The sequence below is a fragment of the Trifolium pratense genome, linkage group LG4, assembly GCF_020283565.1.
Source record: "Trifolium pratense cultivar HEN17-A07 linkage group LG4, ARS_RC_1.1, whole genome shotgun sequence".
Lineage (NCBI taxonomy): Eukaryota > Viridiplantae > Streptophyta > Magnoliopsida > Fabales > Fabaceae > Trifolium > Trifolium pratense.
Window position 1 is genome coordinate 46,010,702 of NC_060062.1, and position 25,234 is coordinate 46,035,935.

General features: G+C 31.1%; 1 protein-coding gene and 1 pseudogene across 1 annotated transcript; both read left to right on the forward strand.

Annotated features, from left to right (window-relative positions):
- The first annotated feature begins 4,033 nt into the window (after window positions 1–4,033).
- On the forward strand, window positions 4,034–5,514 carry LOC123919760 (LOB domain-containing protein 38-like). The gene is made up of 2 exons (XM_045971756.1): window positions 4,034–4,592; window positions 4,712–5,514. Exons 1-2 carry the CDS (start codon window positions 4,409–4,411, stop codon window positions 5,233–5,235), a joined length of 708 nt encoding a protein of 235 aa, XP_045827712.1. The 5' UTR covers window positions 4,034–4,408; the 3' UTR covers window positions 5,236–5,514.
- Window positions 5,515–20,197: 14,683 nt separating this feature from the next.
- LOC123882627 lies at window positions 20,198–20,378 on the forward strand (annotated as a pseudogene).
- The last annotated feature ends 4,856 nt before the right edge of the window (window positions 20,379–25,234 follow it).

Consider the following 25,234-nt stretch of genomic DNA (forward strand, 5'->3'; position numbering starts at 1 on the left):
TCTGATTGAGATTTGAAAAGGGTCAATTTTATATCTATAGGGTCAATTTGAAAAGGTACAAACCGTTATATATATAGGGTCAATTTTATTAAGATAAATAAAATTAAGCGAAAAAAATTTAATTACATTAAACAAAGAATTTTACAAGTGATGGAATTTCACCACTTTATCCAAACAATGGAATTTAAAAATCAAGGGAATTCAATTGAATCAATTAAATTGCCTAGTATTTAAAATCCATTAAATTTCTAGAATCCCTTATCCAAACACACTTACTGAATTGGCTTTTGATGCACCTCAAATTCAAAGGTATGGTATGCAATATCAACCATACTCAAAAGCCCACATTGTTTTTTCCACCATCAGTCGAATCTGGTTCGGGGATCAGTTCTGGTATCAAGTGGTTCCAGCCCCCTCCTGATCGCAGTTGCGGGGGATCGAACCGCGGTCCTCCCTACCAAGTTCAGCGACAATCTCCACTGAATCAACTAACGATCGGTCAAAAGCACACATTTACATTAAAACAAGACTATTAATAATTATTTCATGTATCATGATGGATTATTGGCAAGTGCACCAATTATCGTCAAGTAATAAAAAGATATCGATCATCAGGGATTGAGATTAACTTGTAACAAAATAATAAACAATTACTTGGGAGAAAATATAAAAACAATTGGGGGGTTTGTGTCAATTGGGTTAATACTTGAAATTAAAATTAGTTTAATTCAATAAAGGTAAAAACGATTAGGTCTCTTCGAATCATCTAATTTAAGTTGTTTGAAAGTACGGTCTATTTCAATTAATTATTTCATTAACATCACGATGAATTAACATAATAGTTATGACCAATCGGTTGGGTCATAACCCTCTTCCTCAATTATAATCCCCTAATCTCTTAGGCGAAATCATAATTGAAGAAGGTTTGATTGAATGTTAATTCCTAAAATCACAATCAACAACCCGATATCTCAAAAACAATTACTAATTGAATAATCATGCTAGATCTAATATCAAAACCTAATGCTAGTAGCGAATCTCTATTTAGAATCATTTCACATGTGATCAAACAAAGCATGATTAAATGATACTAAGTACTAACTTCGTAATTAATTAAATCAGTACTCAAATACTACATAGAGTCGAGCAACATAGCATTAAATTCATCTACAAAACCTAATCTAGAGTTTAGCTACTCACGACAAAATAAGTAAATAAAATGGGAAAAGAAAGAAAACCAATAAAATTGCAAGTAGTGTGTCACCAAGTTGCAGCCATCTCCTTCAATTCTCTATTTCATTTTCCTGGTACTGTTCAGCTCTTCACTCAAGCACTTGGCCCAGCAATGGTCACAAACATTCCATTTCTTTCGATGGGCCAACCAAGAAAATAAAAATTACACAAAATATTATTTTAATAGAAAAAATATGTTAAAACTTATTAAAAAGACTCTAAAAATAGTGACTAATGAAAACTCATCCCATGGTATCTCTCTAATGAATACTTAGCTTATGAAGAAATGGTAAATATTGAGGTGTTACACATACAAGACACATAATTTTATTTGACAAAAGAGTTGTGGATGCGGTGAGCCACCTATAAATGTTAGGAAAATTCGGAAGGACTCATCATCTTTAGATGGATCGAGGGTGTCTTACTATATATTTCCGGTGCCCCCTAATTTCCTTGTTAAGATTAAATACGTAAGTGTTAGCTTGACTATGGGATATGGATTATGTGCGGTCGAATGGAGCACACAGTCACATTGTCATTAATCAGTGACCTCTTGATCTAATTGAGATCAGACAGTCTAGATTTTAATCTTAGATTTTATATTAAACTTTTAATATCTGAATTGTCTGATCAAAATCGGACGGTAATAAAGTGTTGACTACACACTGACTGCATCAATTTTGATTGCATCTAATCAATTTCCTTGACTAAGTAATATATGTGGACTGGTGAATAAGAAAATCTGAATTGTATATAATCAACCTGGATTTAGTTTTTTTAAAAAAAAAAAAAAAAACTAAATTCCTTTTTTCACCAAGTCCAAACATGTTTCCGTGACCGTGAGCCCAAAACATTGTTTGAAACTTATTTTCTACACCTCCCTAAATCATTTTTATCAAAACTTAAATTTTTAATAACACTATTTTTAATAAAAAAAATGTGGTTGTGGATGGCCGGTCAACGACATAGTCAACACCGGACCTCCGACACCAGCATGGCGGCGGACGACGGCAGATGCCAATTTTTTCTGCGGTAGATGCCAAATTTTCCATACACCAACACGTTGTATTTGAAATAAATAATATACAACGATTCATTGGATTTTAAACTTAGGTGGACGAATTGGATAATCCATTTATAATTAAATAGATGGATCCAATCCATTAACTAATATTTTTTATTTATCAATAGATTCTCAAAAAAAGTTAGTGGATAGATTGGATTGATAACGGACCAACAATCAAACTGTCACCCCTATGTCGGGGGTATCTTATGGAAAGGATGGTAACTACGTATTACCACATTTTTGCTATTGACGAAGCTTTGAAGTTTGCACCATAGTTTCCTTATTCTAAATTGGGATGATTTGGTTATGCTCAATATTGTTGTTACTAGGGTTGAAATCTTTAACATTGTGCGTATTATGAGCGCTTTCAAAGCTCCAAATTTGGATGGTTTTCATGTTATGTTCTATCAATCTAGTGGAATGTGGTTGAAGATTATTTTGTTATTATGAACTTCAGTATTTTCAAGAAGGCTGTCCAAATTTTGTCTTTCAAATGAAACTATCATTACTTTGATCACCACGGTAGATGTTTCATGGGTTTGTTTAATGGGTCATACAAAATCATTACCAGGATCTTGACTTGTAGGATTCTCATGGTGATTTAGTCTCTTGTTAGCCTTACTAAAATTTGTGATACAATTATGTTATTGAGACATAATATTGGAGACACATACTTGACACAAGAATATATTTACCAATAAAAAAAGAGGGGCAGTTTTTTCCAGCCCAAACGTTTCACCTTCCCCTTTCTGGAAGATTATTCTCTAACTTTGCATTTCTTACCTTTTGTGTGAAGGGTTTGGTGGAGAAAGGATGAGGACGAAGATTGGTGTGTGGCCGCTAATGGAAAACGGAGATTGGTGTGGTTGGTGATGGAGGATCTAGTGAGAGAGTGAAAGAGAACGATGAGAGATGAAAAGAAGAAAAAAAGCATTAATGAATAGTAAATACATTGAGTTGTATTTGTGTTAAAATAACATTTCTTCGATTTTGTCAATAATGATAACACAAGAAACAACACAAATACAACAAACAGACAATATTGTTATTTTAACTTTAAAAAGAGGGACAATTTTTTCAAAAAGGATAAACACAATACCAACTCATTATATCTCCTTCTCTTTTCCTGCGGCTTGCAACTTCATCCTCTCTCCACTCCGCCGTCAACCACCGGTCACCGTCGTCGTCTCTTTCTATCTTTCATGCTAGCCCCCTCTCATTGCCTAGCTATTCTCATTAACATGGAACAAAATTTTAATGATATTGATTGAAGAGTTATGACAACGGAAGATCGATGGAATGAAGATCTAATTCTAAATCGGACGCTAATGATGGAACTAGAGAGTAGTCTATCTCTTTTTATTATATTGTTTATATTGTTGTTGGTTAACTGTTCTTCTCATCTTAGAGCATCGGTGGAGGAGATGGAGGTGTCCGGTGAGAGAGAGTGATGAGTGAAAGATGAAAAATAAATATATTAACCAATAGTATTATGGTGGGTGATTGCATATGCATCAAATAAAAACCAAAATATTTTGCTCAAGTTATCAATAAATTCTCTTTAAAATAAATCATTCGACAAAACACGAATTCAATTCATATAAAAATAATAATTCTAAGTTAATACAAAAAATAACATTTTTGCCCATAATAGAATGCTCCTATTGTTTTTTTCTTTTGGGGATTCTTGTTTTTATAGTGTTGGGACCTACGACCTTTTATTGATAAAAAATAATTAAAAATAAAAAATTATCCAACGGTGGAGGAACATTCATGCGCGGAAACACGGAGCCGCTCACACCCAAGACATTGGAATCTTACACCCTCCCATACAAACAAAAAAGTACACTGCCCTCTGAAACAAACACACACACTCACGCTCCTTCACGTCTCTCTCCCACTTGCTCTTAACTCAACCACAGTTAACCAAACCACACTTCTCCTTCTTCTTCCCCTTTATTTATATCCCAACTTCACCTCAATTCGCATTCTCCTATCCCATTATTCCTTAACCATCATAGTTAAATTTTCTCAACCCCTCTTTCTATTAACATATATTATTTCTCTTCTCTTTCATGCGAGAGTGATTAATCTGATTAATACAGAAACATGAGTTGCAATGGTTGCCGAGTTCTTCGCAAAGGTTGTAGCGAAACATGTATTCTTCGACCTTGTTTACAATGGATCGAAACACCAGAAGCTCAAGGCCACGCTACTGTTTTCGTAGCTAAATTCTTCGGTCGCGCTGGTCTCATGTCTTTCATTTCCAACGTCCCTGAACCACAAAGACCAGGTAATTAAATTAATTTAAATAATTAACAAATTTAATTGAATTATAATTATAATTAACAACAAAAATTAATTAATAATGCTTATTAATTTTAGTGTATTAATTGCGTGTTCTGTTTTCAGCTCTGTTTCAGTCTCTATTATTTGAAGCGTGTGGAAGAACGGTTAACCCTGTGAACGGTGCGGTGGGGCTATTATGGACTGGAAACTGGCACGTGTGTCAGGCAGCGGTTGAGACGGTTCTTCGAGGCGGTGTTCTTCGACCTTTACCGGAGCTGACACTCATGGACGCGCCACCTGTTGCTGCTGATGAAGCATCTGAGGCGGAAGACGGTGGTGTTGACGCCATTTGGAGGATCCGAGATCCGAATCCGAATTTCCGGTTCACAAGCTCACGATCTAATAATAAAGTCTCATCTGGAGTTAAACGCCGACGATCGGAGGAGTTTGTAAAGGTTCCACCGGCGACTAATCTTGATCTTAGGCTTACACCTATTTTCCTGCAGAAAGAGATGGAGAATCGTCTACCGGGTTCTCCGTCGATGAATTCGGAGGAATCCGTGACGACGACGGCGTGTTTGGAGACTGGAATTGCAGATCGATTGGCTCACGGTGGTGAACGGAAAGTTCTCAACCTTTTCATATGAGAACTCTCTGTGTTTCTATTGCGCGTGTGTCTCACGCGCGTTTTGTAACCTTCTGATCACAATACTCATTGTGGTGAAGAGGGATAAAACGGTTTTGTAGTTCGGTGAGTTTTCGTGAGTTACCGGTGGTTCAGGATTTCTCTTGAGAGAAAGATGATGGTTCGTCGGTGATTTTTTTTTTCTTCACTTTTTTTTCTTGTTTATCCAAATATGAGACATGTAAACCTGTAACTGTTGAAATTTTAAATCAAATATAAATAAAGAGTAGCTTTTTTAATATTTAGTTGCGTAATATATTCAGTTATTTTAGTTTAATTTTAATTTTAATCTGATACCATGTCATAATCACTCTAACCAATCCATTGCTGTACATATCACTCTAACTAATCCATTGCTGTAGGTTAATTTGTTTAATTAAATGTATTACTCACAAGTCACAACAGATTAATTAGTGACAAATCAGTTCTTCCCCTAACATTATTAATGAAATCAGATTTTTGCATATTCATTAGGCTTTAACCAAAGAAAAATGTTAACCACACAAAATTAACAAAAAAAAAAACGTTGTTTATTTGTTTTTTGTATTTTTACAATACAATAGAAATAAGCGATAGATAGAGACAAATGGAAAATAGATTCCTTGACGCATTTACAACTAGGCGTATGTACAGTGTAATTTGCACCGTTTAATCTTAAAAATCGATGAGGAATGAACATTACTAGAGAATCTTCTTCGAGATAAAAGCTATATCTTATGCAATCTAAAATTATGCTTGAATAACACAACTATTAAGGCAAATGAACCAAAGTCCCCAACTGTTTATTTACTACATAAAAATTGATACTCGTAATTGTTAATATGATCTGATATGGTACATTAAACTATAGACGTTATATTTGAAGCTGCTACAAATTAATGATTCAGCCATCGTGAACAATATTTGACCTTGACCTTATGCAATGTAGTAGTAGGATTAAAGATAAGAATATTGGAAGGTAGCTATTTGACGTCAGAGAAATAGGACACACGACACAGCTCATTGTAAACTTGGAACACTGAAAATAAAATGAACACAATTTATTTTATTTTGTTTACGTGGAAACAAGTTGGATTATTTTGTTGGAGAATTTGGTAGCGCCAAGAAATGGTAAGCGACTTTTGGAGAATGCAAAGAGACGTACAAAGAAGGAGAAGGAATCAAGGAAATAGATTAAAAATTCATCATATCATATGATAATTTAATAATAATATTGGACCTACAAAATATTAAAGCTGTGATTTGCCTCTTGTGTAGGTGCGTATATATCTCTCCTCCAGTCTCCACCAAGCAAGCACAACACAAGCAGGGGGTAGTAAAGCCAAAATATACGGCTCGCTTCGGCGTCGAGTTTTGGCTTTCTTGTCAACTCCTCATAGGTTGGTTACAGCTGTGTGTTACTCAAGCACAACACAACATTCACGAGTTTATCCATTATCCGATGGTTTTTGTCTTACATTATATTTTTACCACTCATATATATTTTATTTCAGAGAAAGTGTTTCATGGGCACAACCCTAAATAAATATGGAGAATGTTAACTTGTGCCCTTAAGGCACATGTTAAGGAAGCAAAAATAGAAATTATTAAATGCTAATTTGTGCATTTTGACTTTTGAAGCATTAAATTTCTTGTATCATTAAATGTTGAGTTTCTATTTTGGTATATCTTAACATGTGCCCTAAGGGCACATGTTAACAAGACCCAATAAATATTATTTGGACACACTCACATAAAACTAATAAAATTAAATAAAAAATATTTAGTCACATCAATTGATATATTGTAATTTTATTTACCTTTAAATTTTTCTTGGTTTTGTACGTGTGCCCAAAAAAAATTGTTTGGGATTGTGCTCAGCCAAGTGTGCCTCTTTTCATTGGTAAAATAATATAAGATATTTAATCTTTAATCGCGGCTGATGAAATGTCTCTTGAAGACTATGGTGAAAGGGGTGTATCATGTACCTGTAAAACATTCTGACACTCGAGTTAATGTTTGAGTAAAGTGAGATTTTAAAGAGTAAGAATAGAATATCTGACTCTTTCGCCGTAGAACGATATATATATATATATATCTCGCATCCTCGACATTAATGAATGTCGGAATAACGGTTTAAAAGTCATGATTAATAATAAATGTCAATAATTTTGATGTTTGTTGTTACGGAAGCTACGCTTTCTTGGTCGTTGAGCAGAGACGTGTTGCCTTGGGCCAATATGCAACTGGGCCGAGCTTGACGCCAAGTTGGGTTTATGCCTAGTCCAGAATAATACCAATGTACTACTAAGAGCATCTCTAACAAAAGTTTTATCATTGAGTTTCAAAATACTATGCAACGATATCATGATTTTTGTTTCCATTGAAGATGCTTCAATGATTCTAGAAACTTATTATACGGGGTCCGAAAATTGGAATATAACAAAACTAATTTATTTATAATTATATTAATATATTTATAATATGTTAATATAAGAACATTTATTTTGATTCTCAAATGTATCTTTCATTTATTAGTTTGATCCTCAAATATACTTTGTGTTAGTCTATTTGTCTAAAAATTACTAAGAATAGGCATATTTGAGAATATTTTTGTAATTTCAATACCCTGAATTTCGAGTACATTTACGTGGCAATATGAGTTTCATAAAAAGTTGTAGAATATTTTAAGGCATCGTTCCATACCAATATATAATTAATTATGCTTGTAATCAACCAACAAAGAAATTAATTAACTTATAGTAACTTATAAGTTGTTTAACGGTGCGTTTGATCAGCTAAAAAAATAAGACACTGGACAAGACAATATCAGTTGTACTGTGTTTGATTTTAAAACTGTTCCCGAGAATGGACAAATTGAGGGTCAAGGGACCGGACAAAAACTGAAATTATTGTTCCCTATTGAACTACATGACAACTTTTTGTCCTTTGTAGAAGTTGTCTATAATATCAAAATAAACTTGTCTATCAAATATTGTATAAGACAAAATTTGTTTAATACCTTAAAATTTCTCACGTGTTGTACTGTTATGTCTAATACAGATAACGTGTTGTACTGTTTTATTTTTACAATAAAGATAAAGATAATAAAGATACAGATAACTGTTCTCACGTGTCACCGAATTGTAGGTGTTTTATTTTTTATTTTTACAATAAAGATAATAAGAATTGAATCTATAACATCATGCATACACTAAAACCTCTCACGACTACACCCTTAATTTTTTCGATGTATTATATTTTGTAATGTTTTTTCAAATATTGGTTTATTAAAACAAAATCCTAATATACAAAAACTCATTTCGTCCTAAAATAAATGACCTACTTGATCATTTCACACATTAAAAAAGGTTGTGCTAACAAGTGCCCATAAAAGAGAATAATAATTGAATTAAAAATTTATGTAAGTAATATTAATGAAAAAGTATAATTGAAAAAATATAATTAATATTTTATTAAAAATTGAAAAGTCAGTTATTTTGAGAGACTAATTCTTTCTACAAAAAGGTCATTAACCTTATAAGAGAGCCGGTATTTTTTTTTCTTTTTCCCAAAAATTACTACATCATTAACTTTAATATTTTCACAATTATATAAAAAGATAATTACGAGTAGCTAAATAACTTTATTGTATGATACCTCTCTTTGCTGTTGTACTTTGGAATATTTGGCGTGCGCGCAATGGCGGAACCAGGAAAAATTTATTGGGTGGGCCGCTAAAAAATTTATGGCTTATAATTTATAAGTTTGTATTGAAAAAAAAAATTGGTAACATTTTTTCATGAGCTTATAGCTTACTAATTTATATATAGTTTACGAACTAATATGTTCACTTGCACTTGAACTAATATGCGTACCGAGTAACTTACAATCATCGATAATAAACTCCAAATTAATATTTTCATTAATATTTGTACTAATATATATACTGAATAAATTTAAAATCATTAATAATATACTTAAACTAATACTCTATACTTATAAAAATATTATTTTTTGGGGATGGGGGTGGGCCGTGGCCCACCTCAGCCACCCCCTAGTTCCGCTGTTGCGTGCGCGTAATGAATGCATTTGAGAGAATAAACAAGTGAATTCGGTGACCTCTTGTAGGTTTGCTTCCGACTTGATTCGAAACTTTAATTGGTGTCGCAATATGCTTAATACAGTCCCTACACCTGCTCACGTGCTTACTTGGGAGAAACCTTCTACAAATTGGCTGAAGTGTAATTTTGATGGAGTTACTTTCATGGCAGAAGGGAAATTCGGTATTGATATATGCTTTCGTGAATCGTGATAGTATGGATTGCTTTGTCCAAGCATGTACTATGATATTTTCCTTTGTAGTTATTGCCACTAAATGTAAAGCTACTACAATGAAGCATGCTATTGCGCTTATTTTATCTAATTACTTTGAGAGAGTTATATTTAAAAGTGACTATCAACAGGTTATAAGTGTTTTGCGTAGTAATTATTTATATGTGAATGAGCTTGTTACTTTGCTCTCAACTTGTATTACCCTTCTCATTTCTAACGTTAATTACCACATAAGTTTGGTCGAATACTTGAGAGATTGAAATGGAAAGGTTGAAGCCAACGCAATGACGCAAATGCAAACGGCTTCTAGTATTTTTATCTTTTATTATTTTCTTCTTATTTCTGGTATGCTGCGTCTCGCCGCATTTGCTATGGACCCCACCGAACCTTCCCCCACTTTACATTGTGGTGCCCACATATACCTCAGCTTCCACTAATTCTTCAATCAATCAATCTCAATACTCTCTAACCTTGGTTGGGTTCTATCCACTCTCTTGTTTCCTCCTTCGTTCAAATTAATTAATTGCTCTATGATCTGGTCCACTAATATTAATTTACATTTTTCTACTATTTTGTTTATGATATGTTATTGGTGCCTATCATAATTTACAGATTCCTTGCCTCTTCTTTTCCAAAACTTTCCAATAATGCAAGGTTTTAACTTTTAATCACATTTCATACTTGCATAAAAAAACGACATTCAAATATATCAAGAAATCAATTATAAAACTTACATGGTTCAGTGTTGATCGGCACTATATTTGGTATGAAATATTACAATTCGATCTTCCGCAACTACGATTAGAAGAGAATATTAGAATTGACCCCAAATCAGATTATACGATCCAGTGAACCAACTACATGTAGTGAAAAAAAATCCATTATATGATATTTTGAAATAAGGAGTACATTTTTAAGCAATTGTTTCGGAAAAAATGTTATTGGAATTTGGAACAAAGTTTTCCAAACAAATATACCACACCATGTATTTTCGTGTTCATTTGTACCTCCATTTTCTTTTTTATTTTTCTTTTCATATCTCTCTCTCTCCGACCACCGCTTCTCTCCTCTTCGACCAATGTCTCTCGCTCTCTCTGACCATTGTTGTCTCTGATCACTCTATGCTTTTCGTGGACGTTTTTGCTATAATTTTTGCAATTTTTTTTATTATTTTTTTTTAGGTGAACTAAGAGCATAATGACATTAAAGAGAATAGAAGACATCCCAACTATGTTGGCACCCCTTGTATCCCTAATCCTCTGTCAAGTGCTCATAATAATATATATATAAAAAAAAAAGAAGAAAAAAAAGTACAAATGGGGGGCCAAACCTTACCCAAAAAAAATAATAATAATAAAAAAAGAGCGAAAAAAAAAACAGACAAAACAACAAAAAGCCAAACAGAACGCTAAGTTCTACGAAAAATAGGAGCACCAAATCTATCACGAGAGAAATCCTCATGCAAGAAAGGAGGCAGGGAATCCCACCAATGAAAATCCGTAATGTTATGACCGTGGTTCGCCAACTTGTCCGCGCAACAATTACCTTCCCTAAAAATGTGTGAAAACAATAATTGCATATTGTGAGAAAAGCAATTGTTCCACCTATTTCTTAGGTCCCAAGGGACTATGGAGAAGTTCTTAGAGGCTTGAATGGCCACTCGAGAGTCACTTTCAATCCAAAGATGCAACCAACCCCTTTCCAACGCTTGTTCAATGGCCAAAATGATCGCCATCAATTCTGTATGCAAAATCGAATGAAAATTTAACTTGCATGAAAAACTCCCCAAGTACGTACCATGCTTGTCACGAAAAATAGCTCCACAAGCTGAAGATGAACTAATTAAAGAACCATCTGTATTAACTTTTACGAACTGACCACACGAAGCTTTCCAACAAACCGGATCAAAACCAGATCTTGGCAAAATCATATCTTAAAGCTAGTACTGTTATTGTTATTATTTTGGAATCAAAATCGGATTTTGACAACTGCAGTCAACAACAATGAGAGTGATGTGGATGGTGGTAGGCAATTCTTATAGATGGTCCAACTTTTTAAAATCCTAATTTATAAATTAACTTACTAGATGGTCCGATTTTTTTGACAACAGATGGTCCAAGTTTTTTAAAACCATGTAAGTAATTATATATGCTTATAAATGAGGACTTACATGGGGCAAATTTTGTAACAAAAAAATAAAAAAAAATGAGGACTTGCATAGTTCGAGGGAGTAAGCAATTCTTATTAATTAAAGATCACAAATCTTTGATACTAAATGATGATTCAGAAATCAATGTTGTGAATTGAATGCTTAAATGTCACAAGTTATTATTGCAAGTTGAGAAAAAATAATTAATTATGTTTTTTTTAATGGAAAAAAAATTAATTATGTATTTGAAAAAATAAATTGGATATGAAGACAATTAATTTTGGTAACTCAAAATATCATCCGTGTACAACTATAGATATTAATTTTTTCGGTTAGGGTTTCTACCTTGAATCAAATGGTAAAGAAGCCTAAGCTATATGTTGTTGGTATATGAAAACAAATTTAAATCAGACAAGAGTCAATTGAAAGTAATAAAGTTAAGATGTAGTTCCTTGATTCACATGATCATATTCATTTTATTGTTGTAAACTATAAAGTATCATCTGCGTGTAATATATTAGAGATTTATCTCGCAAAATATTGAGTTATATAACTAAATTGGAGAATCATATATATCTATCTCTTCGGATAATTCTGAACTCCGTACACAAGTACAAATATTAGTCGATATTTTTCTATAACCTTACATAAAATGTGTCTACTATAATCTAATTTCTTAGCATGAACTTTATCTCTCCTAATCTAAATTTTCTATAAAACAAAAATGATTGTCAAAAAAAAAAAAGTAAAAGGAATTGATAAGAAAAACATCCAGTCATTATCAACATGAAGAAAAAAAAGAAAAAGTTGAGTCACAATTCTCACAAATGAAGCAATGAGTGATGTGTTAGAAGAGCATTGAATGGATAATTAGAGCAAAAGGTGACGAATCAATAGAACCAAAAATGAAACATGAAAACTGGATGTGGCCAGCATAATTATTCCGTAGAGGACAAAAAAGGAGCAAAGGTGTGACGCGGATTACACCACAGTTCTTTTTCAATGATCTTAGCCATTTAAGGGCAACACCAAAAATTCCAAGCTTCTTGGTGTGGATAGAAATCTCATTCTCATATCATATCCTAATTTAAAATTACAGCGAGTTTTATAAAATTACTGTTATAATATATTTTGATGAAGTTCTAAATTTGGTACATAATAGGAGTAAATTCTAGGATTTTTTAAAACATTTTTGAAATGTAGGAATTATATATATATTTTTTGATAATCAATGTAGAAATTATTGTTAAAAGAAGGAGTAAAATATGTGGACCAAAAACATAGTTAGTCGGATCTGCGTCAACTTTCCGTTTAAAATAATAAATAGATGAACTAAATTTGTTAACTGAAATAAACTCTAGAATTTTTAAAAATACTTTTTAAAATATAAGACTGTGGTTAAAAAATTAGCAAATATAAAGACAAAAAACATATTTAACCCAAATTAAAATTCTATTCATTCATTTTTCAATCTTTTCTTTCTTTCTTTCTACTTGGTTTCTAAGAAACATGTAGTAGTGCTTGTAAATCTAACCTTCGTACTAGTCTCATTGAAGATTGAACTAAGATTGAAATAGTTGGACATGCAACAGTTAAATTGCACTTGATCCTATACCAATATTTATATACTATTTTTCTAGTTTGTAGAAATCGGATATCCTCTGCTGCTAGTCTATGCACACAACTATAGGATTAATTTCTCAAGTTAAGTTAATGGTTGGAAAAATTCTCCCTTAAAAAATATTAATACCGTTGCATTCTCATAATTGTATTTTAATTCATAATCTCTAACTACGTTTTATCTAAGTATTCTTAAATATTTACTCCCTCCATCCTTACAAATTTTTAGATACTTTATTTCACATTTTTCAAACATACCCCCTTATTAATATTATCAATTTGTCTTGAAATATGAAAAATCAACAATGAATGTATTAATACACAAATTTAGTAATAAATAGTAACACACTTTTATGACAAAATTATATATTTTTTTACGGGACCCATGGGAATTTCAACCAATAAAAAAGAGTGTGGTGTAGTGTGTTTGTTAAAAAGTGTGTTGCTAGCATTATTCTATTATTATTCCAACAACTTTTTATTATTATCCATGATTTTTGAAAAAGTTCTTATATAAAGGGGCAGAGGGATAATATATACTCCTTCCGGTTCTTTTTATAAGGAATACTTTGAAAAAATCACACAGACCAAGAAAATATATTTAACATAGTTATTTTCATTTAATACTCTTATAAATTTCAATTTATTTCATGTATACCCCTATTTAATTACTTTTTATTCAACTAACTTACTTATTTTTTAAATTTTCTTTCATAATAAATAATGGTATAAGTGAAATTGAACATTTAAAACATTTGAAAATTGGTCAAAATTTCTTATAAAAATGACAAATTTTTTTTCCAAAGTATTTATTATAAAAAGGTCCGGAGGGAGTACTTTCTTTAAAATCTAAGTACTAATATTTTTCTTGAAGAAAGAAAAATCTAATATATTTTGACCTATTTATTTATTTATTTATTGTTTTTCTTAAAAAAAAAAAACAGTGATAAATGCATTAAACCATTAATGAGAGATCTCGCCAATTTGATCTTTTTATTTAAACTATTTGGAATTTTTTACCAAAAAATAAAATAAAATAAACTATTTGGATTTTTGTTTATTGCAACTCGCAAGTTGTGAAGCAAATTGCCACATGGGGTCTACTTGAAAAGGATTCTAGATGACGTTGCTCCACTTCCTCATGTTGACCTTTTTTAGATTCCTTTTAAGTTTTTAATTTTAATGCGTTTGATGAGTTTTCATTAAAATAATATGCTGAGCTAAGCAGTAGTAACAAACCAATGATCATACACAATGACAATTGATATAAATCAATTAAATTAATTTAAAACTTTTTTATGAAATAATTTAAATTTTCATGTTTATATAGGTTTAAACTGAAATTAAACTCAATTTTACATTATTTAAAATTTATTAACCAACCAACATAGTGTGACACAAGTGGTAGATATATACTTGAATCTCTTAACCATTTAGTCCTGAATTTGATCTCTGGCTAGTGCTATGGAGAAACATTTGTTAAGAGAGGTTAACCCCTTAAATGAATATTAGTTATCTCAAAGAGATTAGTCCCTACAGTTATGAGTGGAGGATACATTCGATTCACAAAAAAAAAAAAATTGATTAACCAAGATCCAAATCAAATAATTATATTTTATGACAAAGGAGTATTAAACTAAAGTTGTATTATCTTGAAAAATATGTTGCATTATACATGTGTATTTTTCATTCATTACATAATATTTTCCAATTGTGGCTTATGTATTTGTTTAAATTCATCATGTTCATCACCCTTTCCTAGTCTGGCCAGATTGAGCCAAATATATTCTTCCTTTGAAATTCTTTTGTTGCATGGAAATTTTTACACAATCATATGCCCATTATCGACAATTTAAAAAGTTGTAGGTGTATTGTTGTCAATTTGCATCCTATATCATCAAACAAGGAATCTTCAATTCTTACCATTTGTTTTTTAGTGCATGTTTTGTAGGGTACTTTGGAGTTGACATAGTTCTGATTCAGAAATAATTGGAGTCCTCAGGTTCAAGTAGTTTTAATAGCTACAAGTATCAACACTTTCTGAAAATAAGGTTCTATGAAAATTCTATCATATTCAACAACAATTTATAGTTCGATTATATTAGGTTTTAATATGATGTTTACTTCCACTTCTTTTAGTGGGACTTTGACCAAAAAAAATGATGTATTTTACAATTCATGAATTTTAAATTTTAAAATATTTTTCTCTCCTTGTAAAAATGTAAAATAATATTTTCCCTCGCTTTTCCTCCTCCTAAAGCTACATCTATTATTCAATTTTTTTTGGTTTGAAGTGGTTCGGTCGCAAGTTGCTTTATTTTTTATGTTGGTATCATCCTATGCTTTGTAAAGAGAATTAGAGGCAATTACATTATAAATGTTACAAGTTCTTATTAGAATGTGATTTCTCTCCGGTGGTCTTGTCTTTTCGGTATTTAATTTTGTTCCATAGAAATTACGTAACATAACTATTTATTAATTGTTACTTTTTTTTTTGCTACAAAAGGGGCCTAAGCCCATTATTAATTCTTACTTTCTTGTGTGTAATTTATCAAAGTCTTTCATATTTATTGGGAATAAAAATTATTGTGTTAACACTTTGATTTTTCTTTTTTTGGGGTTTATATATATATATATATATATATATATATATATATATATATATATATATTTATTTTATTTTTTGGTACAATTTTTTGGGGTTTATATATTTATAAATAAGTTACTAAACCAAAAAATCTTGTAATTAAGTCATTCTATTACAAATTGACTAGCAACAAGCGTAAGACACAAATATAAAAGATAAAATACGAAGGAGAAAAAAAATTAGAATTGATACTCCCTTCTTGATAATATATAAGCAAAATTCACCAAATATGTTTTTAATATTAATACAATATCATTTGTTTTATTTTTTTACTAATACGGGATCTTTTTTTTTTATGTTTATAAATTGCCATTCTTTTTATTTGAGAATTTTGAAAATTTTAATATTAAAATGTTATTTTTGTAGTCTCATTTTACCCGTGCTTGGCACGGGTCCGGATACTAGTTCACTTTTATAGACTCATTACATAATAATTAATGTATATAGTCATAAATTAATTATCATGCAACGAATCTAAAAAGATAAATTTTGCTTATATGTTGTCACGGAGAAAATACATAAGAAGTATGTAATTTACTATCCTTAAAAAAAAAGTATATAATTTACCATTTATCTTTTTTTTTTTTGACAAAATTTTACCATTTATCTTAATTCTATAAGAGCTTGTAAATCTTACGTAATTAATTCTATAAGTTATGAACTTTTAAGAGCTTGTAACGTACTGTTCCAAACACGGCCCATGTTCAATATGGATTAGACTCACTAGGGAATTACAGATGTTTTGGGTCAAAATCCAAGGCCCAATCTCACAATCGGTTATCCACGTCCATTAGAATCTTGAAACTGGGATATGGTAAGCCTATGAACATCTTGAGTAAAAAATAAAATAGAAATTCGATAATTTCTTTTGGCGCCCCCTGTGCTTTTCGTGCGTCTTTCTCGTTTCTAATTTTGTTCTCCTATTTTGTGGACTGCGTCAGTTAATGAGTTGTCAAGTGGTCAATTTTGATTAGCCACTTGTGCGGCCATAACATGACATTTGCTAATCAGAGCACCCCAAATTTCCTATAAATACCCTCGTTTCTTCTCTTCTCTCATTCACCACTCCTCTCCTTCTTTTATAGTTAGTTTGGTTTGTTAGTTTTTGTCATTTTGTGTGTAAACGACTGCATAATCCATCATCGGTTATTCCTCATCAGTCATATCAACTAGGCAACGAACCCAATTTGTTAATTAAGTAGTGAATTATACAAATAAAAAAAAAGCGATAAAGAACAAATCAATACATGTCAAAAAAAAAATCAAATTTTTTCTTGGGGACATGAAATCTTAAAACATTGTTGAAGCTAAATATTTTTTACACATCTGGTACTTATGTAACAAATTCAGTTCGCTACTTAAGTGGCGGACAAAAGTATTTTGAAAAATTCACAGGATGCGCTAGAAGACTTGGGGGTGCCCGAAAAAGTTCTCCCAAAATCTTGGTCATTTATAAGCTTAGCAAGTAGATCTTACAACAAAAAATTTCGTCTTTCGACTTATACCCTTAGCTATCATATTTTTAAGGGGCACTATACACAAATTTCAAAACTTATTTATCATATTTTAGGTACACTAGTTAGCATTTTTCATTTATTATTACAATTATTTCTCTTATAATATACCTGTGATTTTTGTTGGTTCTTATAATAAGATATAAGGGACGGAAATAAAGAGCATCTAATACCTATGGCTTGCTTTATGTTTTGGGTAACTTCAGTTCCTAAAAGATTAACAAAATCCACTCAGCAAGTGAAATATATTAATAGAGGTATCTAAATCTAAACGCACATGGTTACATACCTTACTTTCATGCTTGCATTTTTTGTTTTTAGGTGTTATTTTAGTCATTGCCAGAGAATTTTCTTGTAAGAAAAATTCCAAACACTGCTTCAAAAAAATTTGCTTTATCCCATATGTCCTTTAGTTCTTGTAACATGTCTAGGAATCCTCTGCTCAAAAATCTCATGCACAAATATTTTAATTATGGTTCCTTAACTTTTGTTGTTCTCCTTTTGTGCTTCCCTTAAGATTCTTCTCATTCTTCTCTTCAACTGAGCCATTAATTCACACATATTTATGACATTTAATTATTTAATAATAAGATAAATTAGTTAAATAACTAAGATGAGAAAAAGTTAGTCAGCTTTTTAGTTGTAAGATTCCATTCAAGTACGCCTGAAACAGGAAAAATTAGTTAGCCAATGAAGAGATGAATGGTAAAAAACAAATTTGGATGTTGGAGTTTTTTGGAATTTTAGTGATATTGTATGACCAAAGGCTTTGGTAGCTCAATTTTATACTGATAGCTTTTAACAGCCAGTTGGTATTTTTATCCTATAGTTGTATGACTAGTGACTAGATTAAAAGAATGAAGTACTATATGAAATATGTATAGGAACCATGTAAAAACAGGCTTTTGATATATATATGTCTAAGAAGATAAGACAAAATTGTCACTACAATAGACAAAAAATCAGTGATAGTATTTTTTGGTCATGAGGAGAGTCTAAAATAAATATTGGAGATATTTTCATGTTTGATCATATAGGATATTCTCCTATAGGATATAAGAGATTCACACTTTGAGAGGGAGATTTTTGGGTACAAATGTGAGTGGTTACGTCTTATATTAATTATGAAGAGCTAAATGTTGGATATGTGTGACCGATATACATAATGAGATTGTTGAGCGTGATAGTATTCTTTGGTCATGAGGAGAGTTTAAAATATTGGATATATTTTCATATTTGGTCATATTGGATCATCGAATAGGATACAAGAGATTCACACTTGAGATCGAGATTGTTAGATTTAAATGTGAGTGATTAAGTCTCACAAAAATTTTGATGAACTAAATGTCGTTGGATATGTGTAATACATAACCGGTCATAAGGCACTAAACTCCGAGTGGGCGAGTCTGGAGGGAGAGAGTAGGGAATAAAATTGTTAAGAGTCCCATATCGGTTAAAATATGCTCTGAAAATGTGTTTATAAGTGGGCGTAACCTCGCCTTACAAGCGGGTTTATTAGGGTTGAGTTAAACTCAGCTCTCAATTTTAAGATAGTATCAGAGACTCCTCCACGATCCACTGTGCCATCTGCTATCAAGTTTATGATTAGACGACCCACCATTTATATCCGTGCTTCAAGCGAAATAGTACTGGGTGCGAGAGCATGTGTTAAGAGTCTCACATCGGTTGCAAGATGAATTGAATATATAATTATAAGTGAGGGCAATTCTCATCTTACAAGCCGATTTTATAGGATTATTTGATCCAATATCCAATTCTAACATCGGGAAGTCTTTTACATTTTTTGGAGAGATTTTGTAGATAATGATAAATGCATGCTTATGATTATTATATTTTTAATATTAAGTGTTATCACAACATATACCGAAAAGATAAGACATACATTAAATTTGATAGACTAATTAAGTCCTGACTTCTAGTAACTTCGAAGGGATGTAAATATATTTGTAAGTGATATTTGAACTTTAAGGTCTTCTCTGCTTTAGACTGAGACATCATCCTCTCATTCTAAATTTCTTTTAGAAAAAAAGAAAGAAGATTGAATTTGAAAAATTATTTGTCCCCTTACTCTATGATTCGCGGCTCTAGCAGGTCTCTTGATAGAAATCAATCGTTTATTCTCGGATGTATTGACATTCCCCTTTTTTTAATTCTAGTTATTGGTTCAGGAAGGGCTGACGAAGATTAGAGATCTCATAAAATAGATGTGGTAAATTAAGATTTTGAATAGTGATCGAAGTGGTATCTGCGATGTAGATATTCATACTCATACTTAGCACTCCAACAATCTACTTATCAAGTGTGATTCATTCATGTATTTAGTGTTCTCCTTCTATTGATGGCTTTTTTTAAATGGAGGAATACATTTTAGCTAAAATCTTAAAATATTGGATATATCATTTGATCGGTGTGATGTATTCATGTATAAGCTAGTTATTTAATGTTAAGATGTGCATATATGTCACATGTTAAGGAACCAAATATAGAAATTATGTTTTAGAATTTGTACATTTTAACTTTTCAAGCATTAAATGTTTTGTATCATTAAATGTTAATTTCTATATTAAGATACTTTATCATGTGCCATATATGCACATGTTAACAAGACCCATTTTTAAATGGAGGAATACATTTTAACTAAAATCTTAAAATATTGGTTATATCATATATGTTGTCCTCTAATATTTGTTCTTATCAGTTTAATATTTGATATATGTGACTCATTGAGTCACATGATATTAAATTTATTTCTTAAGGGGAGTCCATCGCAATAGTTTGCTATTGGGTCTCTTGTACATTGCTTTTGCGTTGCACTACAACAATTGTCTGACGCACCCGATGTTGCTAAAAAATCACAACGTTCATAGCTCACACGTCTATCCGCTTACTTAAACTGAGTCTCCATTTGGGTTTTGGTCTAATCTCTCTAAATTTTTTATTTCATTATTTCTCTTTTATAATATTTGTGTTCTGACTCACTTTTTTAGCTAAAGAAAGAGATGTCAACATACTTGGAATGTCTTTGTTTAATTTTTTTAGCCATCACTTTTGCGTAAAAAAAAATGTATCCTCAAATTTATATGTTGCTAAAAAATGTATCCACTTGGGGTTGGTCGAGTGGTGTTGGCTTGGGCCCTTGGAGTATGCTCCTCTCAAGGTCTCAAGTTCGATTCCCACTGGTGCCAATTTCGGTGGGCTAAGTCCATACAGAGCAAAAAAACTCTGGCTTTAAATGGGGCCCCCAAAAGTGGGCGGTGGGATTGGTCCCCTTGGATTAGTCGGTCCTAAGACTGGATACCAAGTTTTCAAAAAAAAAAAAAATATGTTGCTAAAAAATCACAAGGATAGTAGATTACACGTCTATCCACTTAAACTAAGTCTCTCTTTGGCATTTAAGTCATTGTTTTATGTTCTAGACTAGACTAGAATTAGTCCAACGACATACTCTCTAGGTCCATAATGCTTGCCCACCACATCCATGTCAGCAGAACATGGTGGAACCTCTCTACCAAGATAAGAGCAAATCACTGCCCTTCCCACTATCTAAGGGGAATATCTTGGCAGTCCATCTTATTGGGCCAATTCAATAAGGCCCAATAAGAGGACCTTTGGCCCAGAGCTGAGGGCTATATAAGCTCTCCTATTCAGGAGAGCAATGTAACACTATTCATTCACTCAATTACTTTATCTCTCTAGTATCTCTCTGCTCTCTTTCCTCTCTGACTTTGACATCGGAGCACCTGCAGGTACAATTTCCCTCCGTGGATCAGCTGCTCGACCCGCCGTCAACCACATGCTCAACGGACTGCTAGCTGGCCATCTACCTGTTATGATCACCAGTTAAAGATCATTTTATGTGTAGTACTTAATAGATCAATTTCATTCAACAATACAATTAACACTTGTTATATATAATTATATGTTTTAAATCATCTAGTTCCAAAATCTCATACACATAAGCACTGGATTCTGAGTGGGGGGCGGGAGAAATTAGAGAATGTTTAAATAAATTAATGTACTCTATGGGAAGTTGTAGTCATGCATTGGGTAACATGCTATATAAGTACAAGGATAAGATGTTCTGTTCTTCATTTTGATATTTTAAAACAAAGAAAATGGATAAATTCCATAAAATGTGGGGACCAAGGAGATTAGAATTGAGATTAATATATATACAAAAATAAAAATAGTAGTTATTTGACCAAGGATTCTCATATAATTTGTTTTGTCTCTTTTATCATTTGAACCTTGATGTAACGATAGAGGTTAAGTTAATTAATCAAGGTCCCCAATTGTATTATTGTACACTAAGTTTTCGAGATGTATTGGGGATTGTCTTATACTCGATTACGTTGAAAAGGCTGCGTAGATTTATATTTATTTTATTTATGCAACTTAATCATGCAATATATTTTTTTGATTAATTCATTCTTGTAATTTTTATTTGATATATGCATGTGTACAAAACCTTAGTTTAGTTTATACTATCAGCTAGACTCCAGGGTTTGTTGAAAAGTAGAGTCACATTTTGAATTATTAAGAAAATACTATACTATATATATATGGTAGACAACAAAGTGGACAAAATCAAAATGTATAAATATCCAACGAATTTTGGTCTCAATACTTTTTAAATGGACTTGGATTTAGATGAGGATGTGAATCACATATACACAATTCAAACTCTAATACAATTTAAATACATTATACCACATGCCTAGCTTGATTTCCAATTTATACAATGTGATCTTTAATCCGACTTCTTTTTGTATAATAGTATAATGGCTAGAAATTCTAGTTTTAAGTTGAATAAACTGAGTTAAGTTCATTGAAACATTTTAACTCGACATTTTGTTTTTGGTACATATCTGTAACCCAACTTTATTATCATATTAAATGAATTTAAATCTTACGTAAAAAACTAGCTCATGGGATAAAAATGTCCAAGTAAATATATACATTGATCTGTACCAAAAAAAAAATATACATTGATCAACAAACATAAATGAGGGATCAAATGACACAAACTAGTTTGACACAAAATGTTACACCTCTCAATAACGTTTTAACCGATATGAATTTTATAAAATCAACTGTTTGATTGAAAGTTTATATCATATAGATCATCCATGTAAAACTTCACACAAATCGAAAATTATTTGATATGTTATTGAGATACATCAAAATTAACGGTTTGCGTCTTTTTTTATATGCCGTTAATCTTTATGTGTCGCAATAGCATATCAAATGATTTTGTATTTCTCTGAAATTTTACATAAATGATTTATATGATATAAACTTTCAATCCAAAGGTGGATTTTATAAAATTCATATCGGTTAAAACATTATTGAGAGGTGTAACATTTGATGTCAAACTAGTTGGTGTCATTTGATCCATGAATATATATTTTTTTAAGGAAACAACATAAATATATTATCAACAATGTAAAAATCTAATTCATTAGGTTTGGTCTAATGACGAGAGATTTAAATAGTATGTTAAAGGTCACGATTTCAATCCTCAACTCCATCATAAATAAAAAAATCACTTATTAGTCCTTGTAAATATATCATTTTTTGCTTTGGATCTCTAATATTTTGTTTTAGTCCTGCAAATTTTATTCATATTGGAATTGGTATATGTAATATGTGGCATATTTAATTTTAATTCCTCAATATAAGGATTATGAATATAATTGAAACCAATTTCAATATTAACATGCTTTGTACGTAGATACTAAAACGAAATAGCAAGGATAAAAAAATAAAAAGTTGTATATTTGCAAAGCATATTTTTACATAGACCAACAACAAAAATAGTATATTTTTAAAAAATAAAATCATATTTAATTTAACCAAAATTATATATTTATTTGAAGTTTGTATTTTTGGTTGTTGCAAAGTTTTTTATAGCCTTAAATATGTTTTTTAATAATTACTAGCGGCTAGGCAAGGCGCGTTCCACGTCTGTCTCTGTCTATTATGTAAATTTATGTTAATGTTAAAAAAATAAAAAAAGTCTTATGTTATGGTGAGTTTGTTAATAAAATATTTTTACCGCTAAAAAAAAAGACATGCCTTATGTTACAGTGAATTTATTAATAAAACATTTGCATAACATAAGGCATGTTTTTTTATTAACAAATCAACAAACTCACCGTAACATAAGACATGTTTTTTTGATAGATAACATAAGACATGTTTTTTTTTACATAAATTTGCATAATAGACACAGACAGGCGCGAAACGCCCCCTGTCCACACCTGTCTGGCCGCTAGTATAGGTATAAATAAAGTATTCATCGTGCATAATTTTTGTCAATATATTTTTTCATTTTTTGTGTTAATATGTTAAAAGTATGAAGTTTTTCTCCAACCCACTAATTTCTTAGAGTTAGGGGTCAAACTCCAAAATCCAAATCACTTATTTAATAGGCCTGAATTTCTTATCACTTAGATCAATTTATTGTTCATCTTATTTACCTTTCTTAAAAATAAATAAAAAAGAGTAATCTTTTAGTTGGGGAGACTCCAAAACACTTGTTGTTATTAAATATGGGGATTAAAAACTATAAAAAATATTATAGAGACTAAACTGAAAAGTCCATAATTTTATAGGACTACAAGTAAGGTATGTCTAATATGAATTTAGTCCAAAATTGTACCCTATTAGTTTTAGTAAATTTTAATTTTTTTTTCATTTTTTTTATTATTATAAATAGTAAGAGTACAACTTTAAACAATTTTTTAGAAATTCATACTTGACACACCTTTACAAATATATTTAGGGTCCGTTTAGATTAACTTATTTTTGAGCTTATGCAAATAACTTATGCAATTTTTATGTATTATTATAAGTTTGTCAAGGTAGTTTATGATAAAATAGCTTATAAAAATATAATTTTCACTAGTATGAACTTATAAAATAGCATAAAACCTAATTTATATTACATAAGCTGTTTGCATAAGCTCAAAAATAAGCTAATCCAAACGAGCCCTTAAGCTTTTTTTTATTAAGAATATGGCTGCTGCATATAGGCGCGCTAGTATAGAGACTAGAGAGTTCTTGATCTATCCATGACATAGAACCAACAGTACCTAAGTCTAAGCACTACTCTATATATAATTGCTGCACCTGTTCTGTGCAGCCAAATTCTTGACTGTTAAATCTGTATTATAGCCGAATATTATTAAATAAGTTATGAGAATGCAAATCTGTACTTGTCCAATGTTTTTTCCCTTGATTTTTATTCGAAGTTATAAACGTCACTTGAAATTCACACACGACTATAAAATTTAGAGTTCAAATTTAGATAAAAGTGTTTGGTCTACTAATTTTAGATTTGTCAGATGTATTAGAAGATATAATAAACTTGGATCGATTGCTGTTATAGTTGCATGCAATAGTCGAGCTTGGTTGTCGATTTATTATCAAATTGTTCAGATTTATGCAAGATAAATTTCATAGTTTATTACTGTACTTGATCTTAACCCTTATAATTTGATCGGACGGCCAACAACAGTTACCGTGTCCAAATCCGATATATAATATAACATTTGAGGGCAAACAAACAAAGGTTAAATATAACAATTAAAAACTATATATCCAAGTTATCTTGCCGTATCAACCTTGGCAACCTAGCTATATAGTTAGGTATATTTTGAGCAATATTTTCAACATCAAAGTAGTAAGAAGA

Bases quoted from the DNA above. Each gene is read 5' to 3' on its own strand.
- LOC123919760 (XM_045971756.1), top strand. From the start codon at position 4,409: ATGAGTTGCAATGGTTGCCGAGTTCTTCGCAAAGGTTGTAGCGAAACA. The intron at 4,593-4,711 runs GTAATTAAATTA...TTCTGTTTTCAG, and splicing joins CCCTGAACCACAAAGACCAG to CTCTGTTTCAGTCTCTATTA.